General features: G+C 50.3%; 2 protein-coding genes across 4 annotated transcripts in view; one reads left to right on the top strand and one right to left on the bottom strand.

The window, feature by feature from the left end:
• Positions 1–12,998, bottom strand: part of NUDC (nuclear distribution C, dynein complex regulator) — a 34,286-nt gene extending 21,288 nt beyond the window's left edge. Inside the window, exons 1-2 of one of the 3 annotated variants that reach the window (XM_058444380.1) lie at positions 12,940–12,998; positions 8–85 (exon numbers count right to left, since the gene is read on the bottom strand). In XM_058444380.1, the coding sequence (XP_058300363.1) occupies positions 8–19 (12 nt within the window). In that variant the 5' untranslated portion in view covers positions 20–85; positions 12,940–12,998. Of the gene's footprint in view, positions 1–7; positions 86–2,000; positions 2,081–2,562; positions 2,765–12,939 lie in introns of those variants that run through there. The other 2 variants (XM_032759441.2, XM_032759442.2) reach the window with 2 other exon arrangements.
• On the top strand, positions 10,201–12,686 carry NR0B2 (nuclear receptor subfamily 0 group B member 2). Its single transcript, XM_032758429.2, has 2 exons — positions 10,201–10,767; positions 12,089–12,686. Exons 1-2 carry the CDS (start codon positions 10,236–10,238, stop codon positions 12,328–12,330), a joined length of 774 nt encoding a protein of 257 aa, XP_032614320.1. The 5' UTR covers positions 10,201–10,235; the 3' UTR covers positions 12,331–12,686.
• Positions 12,999–19,430: the final 6,432 nt, after the last annotated feature.

Raw genomic sequence — 19,430 nt, 5'->3', positions numbered from 1 at the left:
CACTTACCTTCTCTGCCATCCCTTCTTCTCCTCCAATGAAAAAGTCTGTTTTGCGTCGAAGGAAGCTGAAGAAGGTGTTCACAAGCTGAAAGAGGGGGAGAAGATTAAAGGTGTAGAGCTGCATTTGCGAGCCCTTCAACCGCACACAAGTCAACTTCTTTTGTCTAGGAGGGAACTTGGGACTTGACTATTTTTCCTCTGAGCCTCCCAATTGAGGAGACATCTCCCCAGCAGGTTCTCTTAGTCACTTCCACCATGAAGCAGATTTCTCATATCCTGTGTGTGTGTGTGCGCCTTTCACTTTCCTTGTGATGCTAGAAGAAGCCTAAGCGTATGGAACACTCCTCTGCATCCAGGGCATGAAAAGCCTGGGCCCAGCTTTCCTCTCCAGAAGTAAAAATCCCATCAAGACACACTCACACCTATAATCCCAGTACTTCAGGAGGCTCAGGTGGGCGGATCACTTGAGGTCAGGAGTTCAAGACCAGCCTGGCCAACATGGTGAAACCCTGTCTCTACTAAAAACACAAAAATTAGCCAGATTACAGGTGGTGGACACCTGTAATCCCAGCTACTTGGGAGGCTGAGGCAGGAGAATCGCTTGAACCCGGGAAGCAGAGGTTGCAGTGAGCCAAGATCGTGCCACCGCACTCCAGCCTGGGTGACAGAGTGAGACTCTGTCTAAACAAAAAAAAGACACTGGCTAAGTTACTGGGTCAAAGCAAGAAGGAGGAGAGCAAATGAAGCCACTTCAAAGGGTGATAAGATGGATTAACTCTGGCTGGACTACAAGTGTAGCCAACGGTTTGAGCATCAGATGGACATACATTACCTTTTGACTTTGCAGAAGTTTCTTTTTTTTTTTTTTTTTTTTTTTTTTTTTTTTTTGAGACGGAGTCTCGCTCTGTCGCCCAGGCTGGAGTGCAGTGGCACAATCTCGGCTCACTGCAAGCTCCGCCTCCCGGGTTCACGCCATTCTCCTGCCTCAGCCTCTCCGAGTAGCTGGGACTACAGGCGCCCACCACCACGCCCGGCTAATTTTTTGTATTTTTTAGTAGAGACGGGGTTTCACCTTGGTCTCGATCTCCTGACCTCGTGATCCGCCCGCCTCGGCCTCCCAAAGTGCTGGGATTACAAGCGTGAGCCACCGCGCCCGGCCGCAGAAGTTTCTTAACTCTGTACAACAGGAATAAGATGCAGTACCTATTTCTAGGGACCTGGTGAGGATCATGAGGTCATGGAGGTGAGGCCTTTAGCAATGTATGGCACAGAGCAAGAGACCCACTGGCAGAGGGTAAACACCTTACAAATAGGAACCATGAACCATGGCTTAGTCTGTCTGCCACCTGCAATGCTGGGCACCAGATATGGCTAAAGGTACATGCTCAGTAAAATTCTTGCTGAATGAAACAATCTAGTGGTGACCTAAGGTCAGCACACACAAGCCCTTTATTTGCCCAAGAGTGGGTCTAAATCTGATTAAATCTGATGCTAGAACATATCTCAATGGTTTTTATTCTTGCTTCTAGACACTTTTTCAATTTGCTCAAAAATGAACTCGCTCCCAAATCTAGTTTTGTGTTAACAGTTTAGAGGAATGGAGACAGGAACGCTTTTCACACTTGCAAATGAGAAACACTCTCCCCACCACAAAAGGCTTAGAAGTCCTTGGTCACCAGACACCTAGGTTATATAGGAATAGAAAATCCAATGGAAACCTACCTCCAGTAAGACATAATCAGCCATGGACTCTGGGAAGCACACTGACCTGTCTAAGTGAGGACCGTGTTGCCTGATCTAGGCAAATCCCTGCCACTTCTCTGGCTCTGAGAATGAGAGTTCTGGTCCTGACAGACTTTTCTACCTCTAACTTTGTGTTTGTTCCAAAAAAACTAACTCTAGAATCTGTAACAGTTGGCCCTTATTGTTGAGTGTGGGACACACATCAATTACACGACAAATACTTGTTGAATGAAAAAGCCTTATTACTGAGAACTTACGGTTCTTCACTACTCTCCGGAAACCGGTATTCGCAGCTGTCTCACAGACAGGGAAACTCAGGCTTGGAGAGATGTAAAGGTTCCAAGTTGGTAGGTGGTGGAAATTAATCGTGAACACAGGCCTCCTATTCCCCCATTCAAGGCCTAACAAGACCACGTGCTAACATCACCCCGCGCCCCTACCACACACATTCCACGGCTCGCAGCAAGCCTTGGTGGATCCAAATCACGATATTTGGGACGGTTCTTACTAAGGGATGCTCCTCGGAAGCCGCCATCAAAATGGAAACGGAGGTGGGGGCATATGTGAAACTAAAGGGGGATCCAAAGCTCAGGACGCGATAATTTGCTACTACTGAGGGGCGCCGGGGGCCCGGGACTGATGCGAACCGGGTGAGACCCGCTGGCAGGTGGCCAGGCCGAAAGCTGGGCGCGGTGAGAATGTGGGGGCATCCCAGAAGCCCGCGAGCCGCTGGGGTGGGTCTCAGCCCTCGAAGGCAGAGAAAGGCGGAAGGAGCGTGGCCAGGGCCGCCGGGTGGGCCGACGCCGCGCGGGCCGTTACCTCCTGCACGCCGCCCTCGTGCTGCTGAGCCATGGCCAGCAACATGCCGTCGAATCGCTCCTCCTCCTGCTCTCCGCCCATCGCGCCGGCTCCGATCCACGTCCCGAGCTCTGCACTCTACTCCCGCGCTCTCTACGCTCCTTCGGGTCGCGCCGGGCCCAACGACTCCAGCCGTCCGCCTTCCGCAGCGGAGCCGGAAACACGCACGCGCGTGGCCGCCCAGGCCCGCCTCCTCCTCCTCTCTTCCCGCCTTCCTCCCGGCTTGCGGCCATTGACCGTGAGGCAAGCAATCCACTTCGCCGACCATTGGTCGACATTCTGAGCCAATCAACAAGCGCGTCCAGGAAGCGGTGGGCGGGGCCATGGGCCCGAGAGTTTGGCATGAGTTGCTATGGTCACCCGATGCCGTGGAGACTTCTAGAAAGCCCTGGACTCAAATCTGGCAGGGTTGGAAGTTAAAAAGGGACAAGTTTTGCTCCTCTCCCTTGCTAGTGACCCCCCAGCTTGTAGAACAGTGAAGCTGAAAGTAGCCTTACTCATCTCTTCCAATCCTAGAAGGGACTTACACAGGATAGCCTCCTCCTCATCGACCTCATTACGTACTTGACTAGGGCCAGCTTCGTGGGAGTACAAATTGCAGTCGCACAGCACCCAGGCTTAGAAAGGCTCCACGCTTGATTTCATGCTCTTCTGTTGTAGTGTTGAAATTTTTTTTTTTTTTTTTTTTTGAGACGGAGTCTCGCTCTGTCGCCCAGGCTTGAGTGCAGTGGCGCGATCTCGGCTCACTGCAAGCTCCGCCTCCCGGGTTCACGCCATTCTCCTGCCTCAGCCTCTCCGAGTAGCTGGGACTACAGGCGCCCGCCACCACGCCCGGCTAATTTTTTTATATTTTTAGTAGAGACAGGGTTTCACCGTGGTCTCGATCTCCTGACCTTGTGATCCGCCCGCCTCGGCCTCCCAAAGTGCTGGGATTACAAGCGTGAGCCACCGCGCCCGGCTGAAATTCTTAATAATTTTGGAATAAGGAGCCCCACATTTTCATTTTGCACTGGGCCCAGGAAATTACGACAGGTGCTGAAATTGACCTTCACTTCTGTTAATGCGGGGACAGGACCCAGCCATCCAAGCTAATCCTTCCACTTGTGCAATGAATCTCATCATCTTAGTCTTTTCAGGAACTCTAACCCTGTTAATTATCCCTTTTTTAGCTTCTGCATCACAAATATCTTCTTCCCTTCAATTTACAAACACGCTTTAATGTCATTTTGTTTGTTTTTAGAGATGGGGTTCTCGCATTGTCACCCAAGCTGGAGTGCAGTGGCGCCATCATGGCTTACAGCAGCCTTGAACTCCTGGACTCAAGCCATCCTCCCCACTTCAGCCTCCAGAGTAGCTGGGACTACAGGCTCACACCACCACGCACTGATTTTTTTTTTTTTGGTAGAGGTGGAGGATGGAGTCTGTGTTGCCCAGGCTAAGTCTCAAACTCCTGGTCTCAAGCACTCCTCCTGCCTCAGCCTCTCAAAGTGCTGGGATTACAGGTGTGAGCCACCATGCCCAGCCCTGTTTTTATATTATCATTCCATGACCCCACTTTCTTCTGCTGCTACCTCTCCAATTTTCAGCTCTCATTTGCAGCAAACTTGTTTGCTTGTTTTTCTACTCCCTCACCTTCCATCTCTCTACAGTTTATTCTAGTCTATCTTCTATTTTTTTTTTTTTTTTAGACGAAGTCTAGCTCTGTCGCCCAGGCTGGAGTGCAGTGACACGATCTCAGCTCACTGCAACCTCTGCCTCCCAGGTTCAAGTGATTCTCAGCCTCCCAAGTACCTGGGATTACAGGCAACACCACGCCTAACTAATTTTTTTTTTGTATTTTTAGTAGAGGGGTTTTCACCATGTTGGCCAGGCTGGTTTCAAACTCCTGACCTCAAGTGATCCACCTGCCTCGGCCTCGCAACGCGCTAGGATTACAGGCATGAGCCACTGCACCCGGCCTATTCTAGTCTATTCTTTAAAGGCTCTGATATGGTTACAGTGCTACATATTGCCAAAGCCAATGAACCACTATTATCTTACTCAACTTCTCAGGTGCATTTGACACAGTTGACGCCTTCTTCTTTCCTTTTTTCCTTTAGGTTTCTCTTGTGGTTGGAATTGCGTGTTCCCCACTTTAGACTAGAGACTTCTCCCTTTAGATTAGAGATTCTGCGGCCGGGCGCGGTGGCTCACGCCTGTAATCCCAGCACTTTGGAAGGCTGAGGCGGGCGGATCACGAGGTCAGGAGATCGAGACCATCCTGGCTAACACAGTGAAACCCCATCTCTACTAAAAATACAAAAACTTAGCCAGGCATAGTGGTGGGAACCTGTAATCCCAGCTACTTGGGAGGCCAAGGCAGGAGCATCTCTTGAATCTGGGAGGTGGAGGTTGTAGCGAGCCGAGATTGTGCCATTGCACGCCAGCCTGGGCAAGAAGAGCAAAACTCCATCTCAAAAAAAAAAAAAAAAAAAAGCTGGGTACGGTGGCTCATGCCTGTAATCTCAGCACTTTGGGAGGCTGAGGCGGGCAGATCACGAGGTCAGGGGTTTGAGACCAGCCTGGCCAAAATGGTGAAACCCCCATCTCTACTAAAAAATACAAAAAATCAGCTAGGCGTGGTGGCAGGCGCCTGTAGTCCCAGCTACTCAGGAGGCTGAGGCAGGAGAATTGCTTGAACCCGGGAAGCGGAGGTTGCAGTGAGCCGAGATTGGGCCTCTGGACTCCAGCCTGGGTGACAGTGAGACTCCATCTCAAAAAAAAAAAAAAAAAGAATCACTTGAACCCTGAGGCAGAGGTTGCAGTGAGTCAAGATCACTCCACTGCACTCCAGCCTGGGGGACAGAGCATGACCCTGTCTCAAAAAAAAAAAAAAAAAAAAGATAAATCAAGAATAATGGACACCAGATTTCTCAGTGTGAAAGACAGGAAGTATAAATACACAAGGGGCAAAAATTAGAATGAACCCCATGATATGAGCTTGGAATTGGAGATGATAGTCTGAATTCATGTTGTTTAGTATGTATAATTATAGAAATAAATATAATTGGCCGGGCGCGGTGGCTCACACTTGTAGGGGCCTGTAGGCCAGGAACGGGTGAGGCAGAGAAAGGATTAACCGGAGGCGGAAAGAGATCCCCGCTGTACGAGACTCCGTCTCAAAAAAAAAAGAAATAAATATAATTGTAAATGTATGTGTGTGTGTGTGTGTGTGTGCGTGTGTGTGTGTACACATTCATTAGCTCTAGGAAGGACTGGGAGTAGTGACCCTCATAACAATGAACAGTTCTGGTTTCTTCTTCTTCTTTTTTTTTTTTTTTTTTAACACTCTCACTCTTGTCGCCTGGGCTGGAGTGCAGTGGTGGGATCTTGGCTCAATGCAACTTCCGCTTCCCGGGTTCGAGTGATTCTCCTTCCTCAGCCTCCCGAGTAGCTGGGATTACAGGTATGCACCACCATGTCTGGCTAATTTTTCTATTTTTAGTAGAGATGGTTTTGCCATGTTGGCCAGGCCGGTCTCAAATTCCTGGCCTCAAGTGATCCGGCCGCCTCAGCTTCCCAAAGTGCTGGGATTGCAGGCATGAGCCACCATGCCCAGATGGTTTCTTTTATTTATTTTTATTTATTATTAGTATTTTTAGAAAGAGTCTCACTGTGTCTCACCCAGTCTAGGCTGCAGTGGCATGATCTCGGCTCACTGAAACCTCTGCCTCCTGGGTTCAAGCGATTCTCCTACCTCAGCCTCCCGAAAAGCTGGGACTACAGGCGTGCACCACCATACCTGGCTGATTTTTGTATTTTTAGTAGAGACGGAGTTTTGCCATGTTGGCCAGGCTGGTCTCGAACTCCTGACCTCAGGTGATCCATCCGCCTCGGCCTCCCAAAGTGCTGGGATTACAGGTGTGAACCCCCACATCCAGCCCTATTATTGTTATTATTATTATTTTGAGACAAGATCTCACTCTGTTGCCCAGTCTGGAGTGCAGTGGCACGATCTTGGCTCACTGCAACCTCTGCCTCCTGGGTTCAAGCTATCCTCCTGCTTCAGCCTCTCTAGTAGCTGGGACTACAGGTGCATGCCACCATGGCTGACCCATTTTTGTATTTTTAGAAGAGACAGGATTTCACCATGTTGGCCAGGCTGGTCACGAACTCCTGACTTCACATGATCTGCCTGCCTTGGTCTCCCAAAGTGCTGGGGATTACAGGCATGAGCCACTGCGCCTGGCCCAATTTTTATTTATTTATTTATTTATTTATTTTTTTTTTTTGAGACAGAGTCTCGCTCTGTCGCCCAGGCTGGAGTGCAGTGGCGCGATCTCGGCTCACTGCAAGCTCCGCATCCCGGGTTCACGCCATTCTCCTGCCTCAGCCTCTCCGAGTAGCTGGGACTACAGGCGCCCGCCACCACGCCCGGCTAATTTTTTGTATTTTTAGTAGAGACGGAGTTTCACTGTGGTCTCGATCTCCTGACCTCGTGATCCGCCCGCCTCGGCCTCCCAAAGTGCTGGGATTACAAGCGTGAGCCACCGCGCCCGGCCCTTTATTTATTTATCTATTTTTAGTCAGGGTCTCACTCTGTTGCCCAGACTAGAGTGCAGGGGCATGATCACAGCTCACTGCAGCCTTGCCCTCCTGGATTCAAGTGATCCTCCCACCTTAGTCTTTTGAGTAGCTGGAACTATAGGTGTGCACTACCTACCTGGCTAATTTTTGTATTTTTTTGTAGAGATGGGATTTCACCATGTTTCCCAAGCTGGTCTTGAGCTCCTGGGCTCAAGCAGCTCACCCACTGCAGCCCCCAAAGTGTTCAGATTACAGGTGTGAGCCACCGTGCCCGGCCAGTTCTTGGTTTTTTAGTATTATTCTAGTGCCTACTTCATGCTTTCTAAATATTATTTTCCACTAAAAGATTGAATCAGAGCTCTTTGGAGTATTGGTTGATTCCAGGGGCTGGAAAAGTTGATATCTTGCTATACCAGAAAGCAAGTGTTCCAGGAATTATGGAAGCAGGCCAAAATGACATGGACACCAGCTTGAAAGGGTTCCCATTGACCACATTGATCAAATAAATATAAATATTCAGGGTTTGGGGGGAGGTTTTATGTGTGTGGGGGGGTTTGTTTTGTTTTGTTTTGTTTTTTTTAGACAGAGTCTTGCTCTGTCTAGAGCAAGGCAGGAGGGCAGTAACACAGTCATAACTCACTGCAGCCTTGAAGTCCTGGGCTCAAACCATCCTCTTGCCTCAGCCTCTCAAGTAGTTGGGACTACAGATATGCCCCACCACACTGGCTAATTTTTTTTTTGGTAGAGATGAGGTCTCACTATGTTGACCAGGCTGATCTTGAACTCCTGAAGCCTCAAGTGATCCTCCCACCTCAACTTCCCAAAGTGCTGTGATTACAGGCGTGAGCCACCATACCTGGGTGTGTATTCTCTTCTTAAAGAGGGTCCTCCAAATCATAACCTTCAGGCCCCATAAAACCAATATCCACCTCCAGACATTCTTGTCACCGTTTTAAAAATGAGGAAACAGCCTGGGTGACAGAGCGAGACTCCGTCTCAAAAAAAAAAAAAAAAATGAGGAAACTGAGGCACAGAAAGAGAAAGTGATTTGCCCAAGGTCACTCAGCTAAGTGAAGAAGCAGGATTTGAACCCAGCCAGTCTGACTCCAGAGTCTGCTTCAAGGGGACACTGTGAGGATTCAGTGTGATTTAAAGACACGAAAGGAACTTTATAAATTTAAGGATTAAGATTAATAATCAAATGAAAGAGGTGTGCCTGTTTGTCCACTGGTGCTCAGCTCCACAGAGGAAAGGGGCAGAAAAATCCTCCTCCCGTATGCCAGAAACCACTTGGAATTTAACAACCAGGACCTCATTTTGTCCCCATGGCAGCCCTACAGGCAGGCATTATTGTCCCAATGAGGCTCATAGAGGTTCGAGGATCAACCCAAGTCACACAACCGAAAAGTGATGGATTCTGGAGCAGATGCCAGGGCTGGTGATGCCAGAGCCTCTCTCTCCCCATCCAGGGCACCAGGCTGCCCAACAGCATGCAGCAGAAGGCTTGCCACGCTGGACTGGCCAAGGTCCAGGAACACGACACAACCAAGGGCCTCTCCACCTTCTCTCATCCCCTGTGCTCCACCATCTGAGAAAGATGCCCGGGACAGAGGAGCCACGTGGCAGCAGAGCAACATTTCTGCCCAGATCACAAGTGGGCAACGTCTGCAAAGTAGGCAGCAGCAAGGTGGGGGCAGCTAGCCACAAGCTCTGAGAATCTCAGGCTCTGGCTGCACAATTGGGCCAGTGGGCCCAGGGAAACAAACAAGGACTTTGGAGTCAGGCAAGATCTGGGCTTTGTCTTCCTGGTGGGATGACCTTGGGCAAGTCACTTTAACTCTTTTAGTCTCATAAAGTAAGAATCTAGCCTTAGGAGGAGGCTGCCAATATTAGAGTGGGAAGTGCCTGACACATAATAGGTGCTTAGAGAATGGCAACCATATGTATATGTATATATATATATATATATACACACACACACACACACACACACACACACATATATAAATACATATACATATACATATACATATTTTTTGAGACTAGGTCTTGTTCTGTTGCCCAAGCTGGAGAGCAGTGGCATGATCTCAGCTCACTGTAACTTCTGCCTCCCAGTTTCGCGTGATTCTTTTGCCTCAGCCTCTAGAGTAGCTGGGACTACAGGCACACGCCACCATGCCCAGCTAATTTTTGTATTTTTAGTAGAGATGGGATTTTGCTATGTTGGCCAGGCTGGTCTCGAACTCCCAACCTCAAATGATCCCCCTTCCTCAGCCTCCCAAAGTGCTGGGATTACAGGCATGAGCCACAGTGCCCGGCCGGCAACTATCTTTTATTATAATTCTGTGAGTTCTTCTCAGCAGACCTGGCCTTTCGGGAGTGGTAGGAATCAGGCTGGGGATAAGGATTCTGAAGGACCTTATTCCTGCAGGGGGCCCAGAACTGGAATCAGAGGAAGGAGGCCTCCTAGACTGGACAGCGGGCAAAGTCCTCCCAGCCCCCCAGGGTCCTGGCTCCCTTCCCTGTAGCCTGCTCCTGGCTGACAGCAGAAGCAGGGCCCCAAGGTTAGGCAAACAAGCTAGTGATAAGGCACTTCCAGGTTGGGCCTTGCATTCAAGGCCCACCCAGCTCTGGGGCTAGCTTCCTGGCTTAGCAAAAGCCCTAGTCTTTTGTGCACACAAGAGCGGGCACCAATGGGGACACCTGCTGATTGTGCACCTGGGGCCTTGGTGCCCTGGTACAGCCTGAGTTAATGACCTTGTTTATCCACTTGAGTCACCCGATAAGGGGCAGCTGAGTGAGCAGCAGGTGGCCCTGTGCCCTGCACCGGCCACTTCATTGACTGAGGTGATACCAGCGCCACGTGGGGTTCCCAATGCCCCCTCCCCCACCACTTCCCCACCATTCCTGCCAGGGGCAATGTCTGTGTTTTTTTCAATGAACATGACTTCTGGAGTCAAGGTTGTTGGGCCATTCCCCCCCGCCCTTCCACTCACTGGGAATATAAACAGCACCCACAGCACAGAACAGAGGGCCAGAGAGCTGGAAGTAAGAGCAGAGCCCTAACCATGAGCACCAGCCAACCACGGGCCTGCCCATGCCAGGGAGCTGCAAGCCGCCCCGCCATTCTCTACACACTTCTGAGCTCCAGCCTCAGGGCTGTCCCCCGACCCCGCAGCCGCTGCCTATGTAGGCAGCACCGGCCCGTCCAGCTATGTGCACCTCATCGCACCTGCCGGGAGGCCTTGGATGTTCTGGCCAAGACAGTGGCCTTCCTCAGGAACCTGCCATCCTTCTGGCAGCTGCCTCCCCAGGACCAGCGGCAGCTGCTGCAGGGTTGCTGGGGCCCCCTCTTCCTGCTTGGGTTGGCCCAAGATGCTGTGACCTTTGAGGTGGCTGAGGCCCCGGTGCCCAGCATACTCAAGAAGATTCTGCTGGAGGAGCCCAGCAGCAGTGGAGGCAGTGGCCAGCTGCCGGACAGACCCCAGCCCTCCCTGGCTGCGGTGCAGTGGCTTCAGTGCTGTCTGGAGTCCTTCTGGAGCCTGGAGCTTAGCCCCAAGGAATATGCCTGCCTGAAAGGGACCATCCTCTTCAACCCCGGTGAGCTCCCAGACACTCCTGGGTGGGGGGCAAGGCTGAAGCAGGGGCCAGCCAGGGAAGGTAGCTTCTAAGGGTTTGATATCTGTTATCTCATTGGGTCCTCATTTTCTTTTTATTTTTCTGAGACAGAGTCTCACTCTGTCACCCAGTCCGGAGTGCAGTGGTGCAATCTTGGCTCACTGCAACCTCTGCCTCTTGGGTTCAAGCAATTTTCTCTGCCTCAGCCTCCTGAGTAGCTGGGATTACAGGTGCCCACCACCACTCCTGGCTAATTTTTGTACTTCTTAGTAGAGACGGGGTTTTGCCATGTTGGTCAAGCTGGTCTTGAACTCCTGACCCCTCAGGTGATCCACCCACCTTGGCCTCCCAAAGTGCTGGGATTACAGGCGTGAGCCACCGTGCTTGGCCGGTTCCTCATTTTCATCAAATAGCCATCTCACAAAGAGGCACAGAGAAGCTAAGTGACTAGCTAAAGGTAACACAGCCAGGTAGGGACAGACCAGGATGGCAACTCAGGTCTATTCACTTCAGAGACTGGCCCTTGCCACTCTGCCTGAGAAATTTGCTCTGACCTTTACAGAAGGCTGCGGGGAGGTGGGGTGGGCAGACACAGCTGTGTCTCAGTCACGTCTTCAAAGGAAGGCTGCATGGTGAAGCTCTAGAGCTAAAACTCCTCTGTGGGTTCAGAAAGATCATATAGAAGAGATGACTGAAAGGAGTGTAGGGTGGACAGGAAAGGAGTCTTTATGGAATTCGGCCAGGAGAGCGGCAGATGGAGACAGTGCTGTTTGTAATCCGGAGAGCATCTGAGATGAGAGTTCCCCAGGAGTCCCTTGTGGCACGCATAAATCGTAGTAATTGATTGTAATAGTAGTAGCCAATACTCATATCACACTTACATATGTTAGGCCGTATTCTAAGGGTTTTACATATACTAGTTCATTTAAATCTCATAAAAGCCTAGGAGACAGGTCCTATTAATAGTATTATCCCCGTTTTACAGATAAAAAAACTGAAGCCCAGAGATTAAGTGACTTGCCCAAGGTCACCCAGCTAATAAGTGACAGTGCTGGGATTCATACCCAGGAAACCTAATTCTTAACCATTACTCCACACTGCCTCTTCATAAATGGATGGATGAATCCATTGAAAATTGATAAATAAATAACCTCCTCCTTTGGAGGAGGTAGTAGTGGGACCTCAAAGGCCGAGCAAAGGAGGCAGAGGGATGTTTCTGATGGCCCAGATCTTGGGCCAGTCTCGTCCTTTGGTGGCTGGGAGTAGGGTGCTCACCAGCCCTCTTCTTCCTCTCTGCCCACAGATGTGCCAGGCCTCCAAGCTGCCTCCCACATTGGGCACCTACAGCAGGAGGCTCACTGGGCGCTGTGTGAAGTCCTGGAACCCTGGTGCCCAGCAGCCCAAGGCCGCCTGGCCCGTGTCCTCCTCACAGCCTCCACCCTCAAGTCCATTCCGACCAGCCTGCTTGGGGACCTCTTCCTTCGCCCTATCATTGGAGATGTTGACATCGCTGGCCTTCTTGGGGACATGCTTTTGCTCAGGTGACCTGTACCAGCCCAGGCAGAGATCAGGTGGGCAGAGGCTGGCAGTGCTGATTCAGCCTGGCAATCCCCAGAGGTGACCCAATGCTCCTCGAGGGGGCAAGGCTGTATAGACAGCACTTGGCTCCTTAGGAACAGCCCTTCACTCAGCCACACCCCACACTGGACTTCCTTGGTTTGGACACAGTGCTCCAGCTGCCTGGCAGGCTTTTGGTGGTCCCCACAGCCTCTGGGCCAAGACTCCTGTCCCTTCTTGGGATGGGAATGAAAGCTTAGGCTGCTCGTTGGACCAGAAGTCCTACCGACTTTATGCAGAACTGAATTAAGTTATTGATTTTTGTAATAAAAGGTATGAAACACTTGGAGCCTGATACTGTCATTTGTGCATATGGAAGGGACTGTCTCACCTCCAGGGCCCACCCTGCTCCTATCAGAGGTAGCCCAAGGGAAAAAATCCACAGGGTTGCTGGAGCTAATTTTCCAGGGAACAGTATCAGTTCACAATCCCATCACCTCATTGTCTTTATCCTCAGGGGAAGGAGGTTGCTCTCCCATTCCCAAACCCTTCACTAACCGCTCCCCTGGCTCCTACCCACTTCAGGAGCCCTCTTACCACAGTGAAAGCCAATCACAGCCAATCAGGAAGCAGCCCACTCCAGAATTGAAACAAGGTCACTGCCATTTCTGCCGTTTGAGATCATTCACTTCCCCCATTCCTGCAGATGACAAAAGAGAGTGGTCCATTATTTTCCCAAAGGGAAGGGACAAGGGTACCCAGGGCTGGCCTGGCGACTGCTTGAAGGCCAAGGCAGACCAAGGTTTAGCTGGACCACCAGGATTTGACTACATCAGCTGTTTAAGTCTGAAACCCTTCCATGACGCTTGGTTCACAGCCACCGCCCTGAGGCCTCCCCAGTTTCCTTCCCTGCCCCTCTGCCCCAGCCCCTCTCCTGGGATTCTCCTCCCAGACATTCCCACTGTCCAGCAACTAAAGAGGCAACTCTTGGCATAGCCATGACCTCCCTGACTGCTCCATTCAGAATATGACTTGTGTCTATTCTGATTGGTCAATATCTGTGCCTCACTGTTTGTTAAATATTTTGACTCAGTCGCCATGGGTCAGGGTGAGTGACCTGAAGGTTGGGCAGGAAGGAGTGATAACAACACATATGCCTATAGGATTTTCCGGCCTCCCCCTTTCACCCGCAGTAAGTCCTGCCCTGACCAGTTCCCACCCCCTTCACCATAACAGTTTGGATTCTTCTCACAGGGGCGAAGTTAATGATTGCTCAACAAGAGGCCATTCACTTGGGGATAACAGTCTAGGCATCATCATTCAGGCCTTTCTCTAAGACCCCCAGGTTAGGACTATAGCTGATTGGCCTCGTACCCATTATGGTGACCCAGTGCCCGCAGCAAGGGGAACCCTGTCCCTTACCCAGCCTCTCACTCACAAGTCAGACACCAGACAGAGACAAAAACACAGCTGAGATCTCACACAAATACAAACAACACAACTTGGACACCCCCCCAACACACACATACTAAGATGTACAACTCAGGCACACCTACACGGACCCATAAAACAGACTCTCCAACCACCCACTTATAGCCCAGAAAAGCACTGCCCAGATACAGTCACTCAGCAATGTACTGCAGACCCCCACACAGTCACACAGCAGAAGCACGCACACTTGCACCTGAGGGTGGGGCACACAGTGTGGAGACACCCCCATGCCAGAGTGTGTTCATCTTCCCTGCGTCATAGTAAAGGGAAAAGCGGCCCCTAAGTAGGCAGACCTGTGTCTGTGCATCTTCAGGATCCTCTTGGAGTCTGTGAGCCTGGGCCAAACTGCTCGACTTGGCATTTGGGACCCCAACTAACCATTCAGCCTCTTTCCCCATGGTGACTTCAATGTCCATCCTCCTCTCAGCTCAACAACTGTCCCCACCGGGACCTAATCAAACCCCCAATAAAGGCATCCTTCAGGGCCCAGAACAAGCCCTGTATCCCCCCACCTCCCATCAGATGTCCCAAACTCAGACCTCAGGCCCCCAGGTCTCTCTCTGATCTGCCCTCCCCATCCCTCTGGCACATACCACCCCGTGTAACCTTGTAGACACATGAAACCACTCTTTCAAGAGCAGAAGCCCTGTTTCCCACATAGGACCCAAATCCAGAAGATTCAGGGATTTAGGGTCATTCTACATCTTTTATGCCCTACCAGTTTCTGCCTCTATTAGTTAATTGCCACATCTCTCTGAATCCTCAAGCTGGGTCTTCCCACCTCTTACCCTTCCCCTTCTCCGGCCCTGAACAACCATTAGGAAGCATTCCTCTCCATGCCCCACCCTAGGCTTTTTCCCTCAACTTATTTAATTTTTTCCATCATCCACACAGCTTCCCTTATTAACTCTACCTTGCCAGGCACCACTGATGGCTCATGCCTGTAATCCCAGAACTTTGGGAGGCTGAGGTGATAGAATTGCTTGAGCCCAAGAGTTCAAGATCAGCCTGGGCAACGTAGTGAGACTTCTGTCTCTACAAAAAATTATAAAATTAGCTAGGGGCCGGGCGCGGTGGCTCACACCTGTAATCCCAGCACTTTTGGAGGCCAAGCCAGGCGGATCACCTGAGGTTAGGAGTTCAAGACCAGCCTGGCCAACATGGTGAAACCCTGTCTCTACTAAAAATACAAAAATTAGCCGGGCATGGCAGCACTCGCCTGTAATCCCAGCTACTTGGGAGGCTGAGACAGGAGAATCGGTTGAACCCGGGAGGCGGAGGTTGCAGTGAGCCAAGATCGCACCACTGCACTCCAGCCTGGGTGACAGAGTGAGATTCTGTCTCAAAAAAATTTAAAAAATAAGGCCGGGTGGATCACGAGGTCGGAGTTCAAGACCAGCCTGGCCAAGATGGTGAAACCCCGTTTCTACTAAAACCACAAAAATTAGCCAGGTGCAGTGGCTCCCAGCTACTCGGGAGGCTGAGGCAGGAAAATCGCTTGAACCCAGGTGGCAGAAGTTGCAGTGAATCGAGATTGCACCACTGCACTCCAGGCTGGGCAACAAAGTGAGACTCCATCTCAAAAAAATAAATAACTAAAAGTAAAATAAAATAAAATAAAGTAAGCTAGGTATGGTGGCTCATGCCTGTAGTCCCAGCCACTCGAGAGGCTGAAATGGGAGGATCACCTAAGCTGGGAGTTGGAGGCTGCAGCGAGCATGGTAGCATGACTGCACTCCAGCCTGGGTGACAGAGCAAGACCCTGCCTCAAAACAAATAAAAAAACAACAAGAAGTCGCTACCTTGATCCTTTTCAAATGTCTTCCCTACCAATCCACATGGTTGGGGAGCTACACTTCTGTTTCTCGTCTGCATTTCTTGAGTCATTCCCCGTGCCCTACTTCCTTGCCTTGAGCAAGGAACATAAAGACAAATATGGCAAAACTAAGGAGAGAATTATGGCACAATGTGGTAAGGGGAATCGTGCTTTCTCCATGAGACTGTAGGCTTTCCAAAAGTGGGGAAGTATGTCTCCATGATCAGCATCCTGGGTTGGAATCTGTGTCTCATTGCCAGTGAGGGAAGAGGAGGAAACAGGCTCAGATGGTGTATGTAACTTAAGGTCTGGGCTGATCACTGTCTGTGCTGAGATTTTCTTGGCTGAGTTTTTTTTTTTTAGATAGAGTTTCGCTCTTGTTGCCCAGGCTGGAGTGCAATGGCGCGATCTCGGCTCACTGCAACCTCCGCCTCCTGGGTTCAAGAGATTCCCCTCTGCCTCAGCCTCCCGAGTAGCTGGGGTTACAGGCGCCCACCACCACGCCTGGCTAATTTTTGTACTTTTAGTAGAGACAGGGTTTCACCATGTTGGCCAGGGTAGTCTCAAACTCCTGACCTCAGGTGATCCACCCACCTTGGCCCCCCAAAGTGCTGGGATTACAGGCGTGAGCCACCGCACCTGGCCTGTGCTGAGACTTGTACTCAAACCTGTGTAGTTCTGGAGGGTTCTTGTCAGCAGCACAAGCTGGAGTGAGTCATTGCCAGGATCAAGCGGTCTGGAACCAGCTCAGCCACTGTTGACTGACCATCTACCTCTCAGCCATGATTCCTGTCCTCAGGCCCAGCCAGGGATGACTCACTGGAAAGCAGGAGAGTGGCTGTGGCTCTGGGTCAGCCTAGAGTACCATTTTATTGCCGTCATTATCTCTATCTTCATTAGCCAAATCGTTGACTGCCTATTAAGTAGTCAGACAGTTGATGCATGCTGTGCCCTGCACTAACCCCACCCTGTCCTTGGGGCATTCAAATATCCTAGAACCCATGATGCTAGCAAAAAGCCAACGCCCACTATCCAGCCATTAATTCATTCTATCACTCAATATCTCTCAACCTCCACTTGTACCAACCCCTGTGCTAGATGCTGGGTAGGGGGCACAGAATAAATAAGATACATTTCTTACTCTCATGAAACATCTTGTTTGTGGCAGAGGAAGACACATAAGTAATTGTAATGCAGAGTGATCTGAGCTGTGATAGGGGTACATACAACAGGCAACAGGAGAGATTAAATCTGCCTGAAGGTGGGAAAAATGCTTCACCCAAGTGGTGACTGGTTTGAGCTAAAGAGAAGGAATAGGGTTTTGCTAGGCAACCCAAGGGATGGGCATTCCAAACAGATACATGCAAAGGCACAGAGATGTCAGAGAGCAAGAGGTGCTTAGTTAACTGCAAGTGATGTGTGGGGCCCAGGGTAGCAGGAAATGGGCCTGGAGAGATGACAGGGACCACCTCACAGAACAAGACAGCAGAGAAAAGAAATCTCAGTGAAACTGATGGAGGCGACAATGCTAAGATCTCAGGGGAGTCAGAGTTAACAAAGGAGACCTCCTCTTCCTGGCAGGGTATGGCCAGAAGAAACCCCAGGCTGTAGCTGCTCACTGTGGGTAGCTACTAAACTATAACCACATAACATTTATTGAGAACTGTGCTCTAAACACATTTCCTGGATTATGGTATTTCATTCTCACAACTCTGTGCTGGAAGTAGTATCACTATCTCCAACCGCTTTATCTTTCTTTTTGAGACACAGTCTCACTCTGTTGCCCAGGGTGGAGTTCCGTAGTGCGATCTCGGCTCACTGCAACCTCCTGGGTTCAAGCAGTTCTCATGCCTCAGCCTCCCGAGTAGCTGGGATTACAGGCATGCGCCACCACACCCAGCTAATGCTTTTTGTATTTTTTTTGTTTTGTTTTTTTGTTTTATTGAGACAGAATCTCACTCTGTTGCCCAGGGTGGAGTTCAGTGGAGTGATCTCAGCTCACCGCAACCTCCACCTCCCAGATTCAAATGATTCTCCTGTCTAACCTCCCAAGTAGCTGGGATTACAGGCCTGCGCCACCACGCCCTGCTAATTGTGTATTTTTAGTAGAGACAGGGTTTCTACATTTGGTCAGGCTGGTCTCAAGCTCCCAATCTCAGGTGATCTGCCCATCTCGCCCTCCCAAAGTGCTGGGATTACAGGCGTGAGCCACTGTGCCAGGCCTTTTATGTATTTTTTAGTAAAGACAGGGTTTCACCATGTTAGCCAGGCTGGTCTCAAAGTCCTGAACTCAGGTGATCCGCACGCCTCCGCCTCCCAAAGTGCTGAGATAAGAGGCATGAGCCACTACGCCTGGCCTCCATCCATTTCACAGACAAAGAAACTCAAGGAGTGAAGGACATGCCAATGTGCCAAACTGGTATCTTGATCATTTTGCGTTGAAAATCTTGGAGAAATTGTAGTTTCAGAAAGGGCAAGCTGACCTGCCTCTTCCTGCATGCAGCAAGCCATCAAGATTCCTCTGTGAGGGATACCCTCCCTATACCAGGGCAAAAAATTACCCCTGATTACCAGAGACTGGGAACTCAGGGCTGCAACGGATCTGAATAAATATACTTTTCAAAGTAACCCTTATCTTCCAGTAGTTTTACACTAAATATCTCATCACTCACCTAGAAATTTACTGCCCCTAGCCGGATGTCGCTTGTCCTGTGACTTCTCAAATTTATTGTTGTCTAAAAAGTATAAAAGCATCTTGTGGCCGGGCTCACACCTGTAATCCCAGCACTTTGGGAGGCTGAGGCGGGAGGATCACCTGAGGTCCGGAGTTTGAGACCAGCCTGGCCAGCATAGTGAAACCCTGTCTCCACAAAAAATACAAAAATTAGCCGGGCTTGTTGGCAGGTTCCTGTAATCCCAGCTACTCAGAAAGCTGAGGCAGGAGAACCACCTGAACCCAGGAGGTGGAGGTTGCAGTGAGCCGAGATCGCGACATTGCACTCCAGCCTAGGCAACAGAGTGAGACTCCGTCTCAAAAAAAAAAAAAAAGAAGCATCTTGTTTTGACCACTTCTTCAGACTTCACTCTCTTGTGAAGATCCCCACGTACATGTAAAACTAATAAAATATTATATAATGTTAAAATATTACATAATAATAGGCCAGGCTCATGGCCGGGTGCGGTGGCTCACGCCTGTAATCCCAGCACTTTGGGAGGCTGAGGCGGGAGGATCACGAGGTCAGGAGATCGAGACCATCCTGGCTAACACGGTGAAACCCCGTCTCTATTAAAAATACAAAAAATTAGCTGGGCGTGGTGGCGGGCACCTGTAGTCCCAGCTACTTGGGACGCTGAGGCAGGAGAATGGCGTGAACCTGGGAGGCGGAGCTTGCAGTGAGCCGAGATTGCACCACTGCACTCCAGCCTGGGCGACAGAGCAAGACTCCATCTCAAAAAAAAAAAAAATAATAATAATAATAATAGGCCAGGCTCAGTCGCTCACGTCTGTAATCCCAGCACTTTGGGAGGCCGAGGTAGGCGGATCATCTAAGGGTCAAGAGTTCAAGATCAGCCTGGCCAACATGGTGAAACCCCATCTCTACTAAAAATACAAAAATTAGCCGGGTGTGGTGGCGCATGCCTGTAATCCCAGCTACTCAGGAGACTGATGCAGGAGAATCACTCGAACCCAGGAGGCGGAGGTTGCAGTGAGCCAAGATCTGCCTGGGTGACAGAGCAAGACTCTGTCTCAGAAAAAAAAAATTATATAATAACAATGTAT

This window comes from Hylobates moloch, unplaced genomic scaffold (genome assembly GCF_009828535.3).
Source record: "Hylobates moloch isolate HMO894 unplaced genomic scaffold, HMol_V3 SCAFFOLD_9, whole genome shotgun sequence".
Taxonomy (NCBI): domain Eukaryota; kingdom Metazoa; phylum Chordata; class Mammalia; order Primates; family Hylobatidae; genus Hylobates; species Hylobates moloch.
Note: the sequence above shows the minus strand (reverse complement) of the source record. Positions and strands in the feature narration are given on the sequence as shown.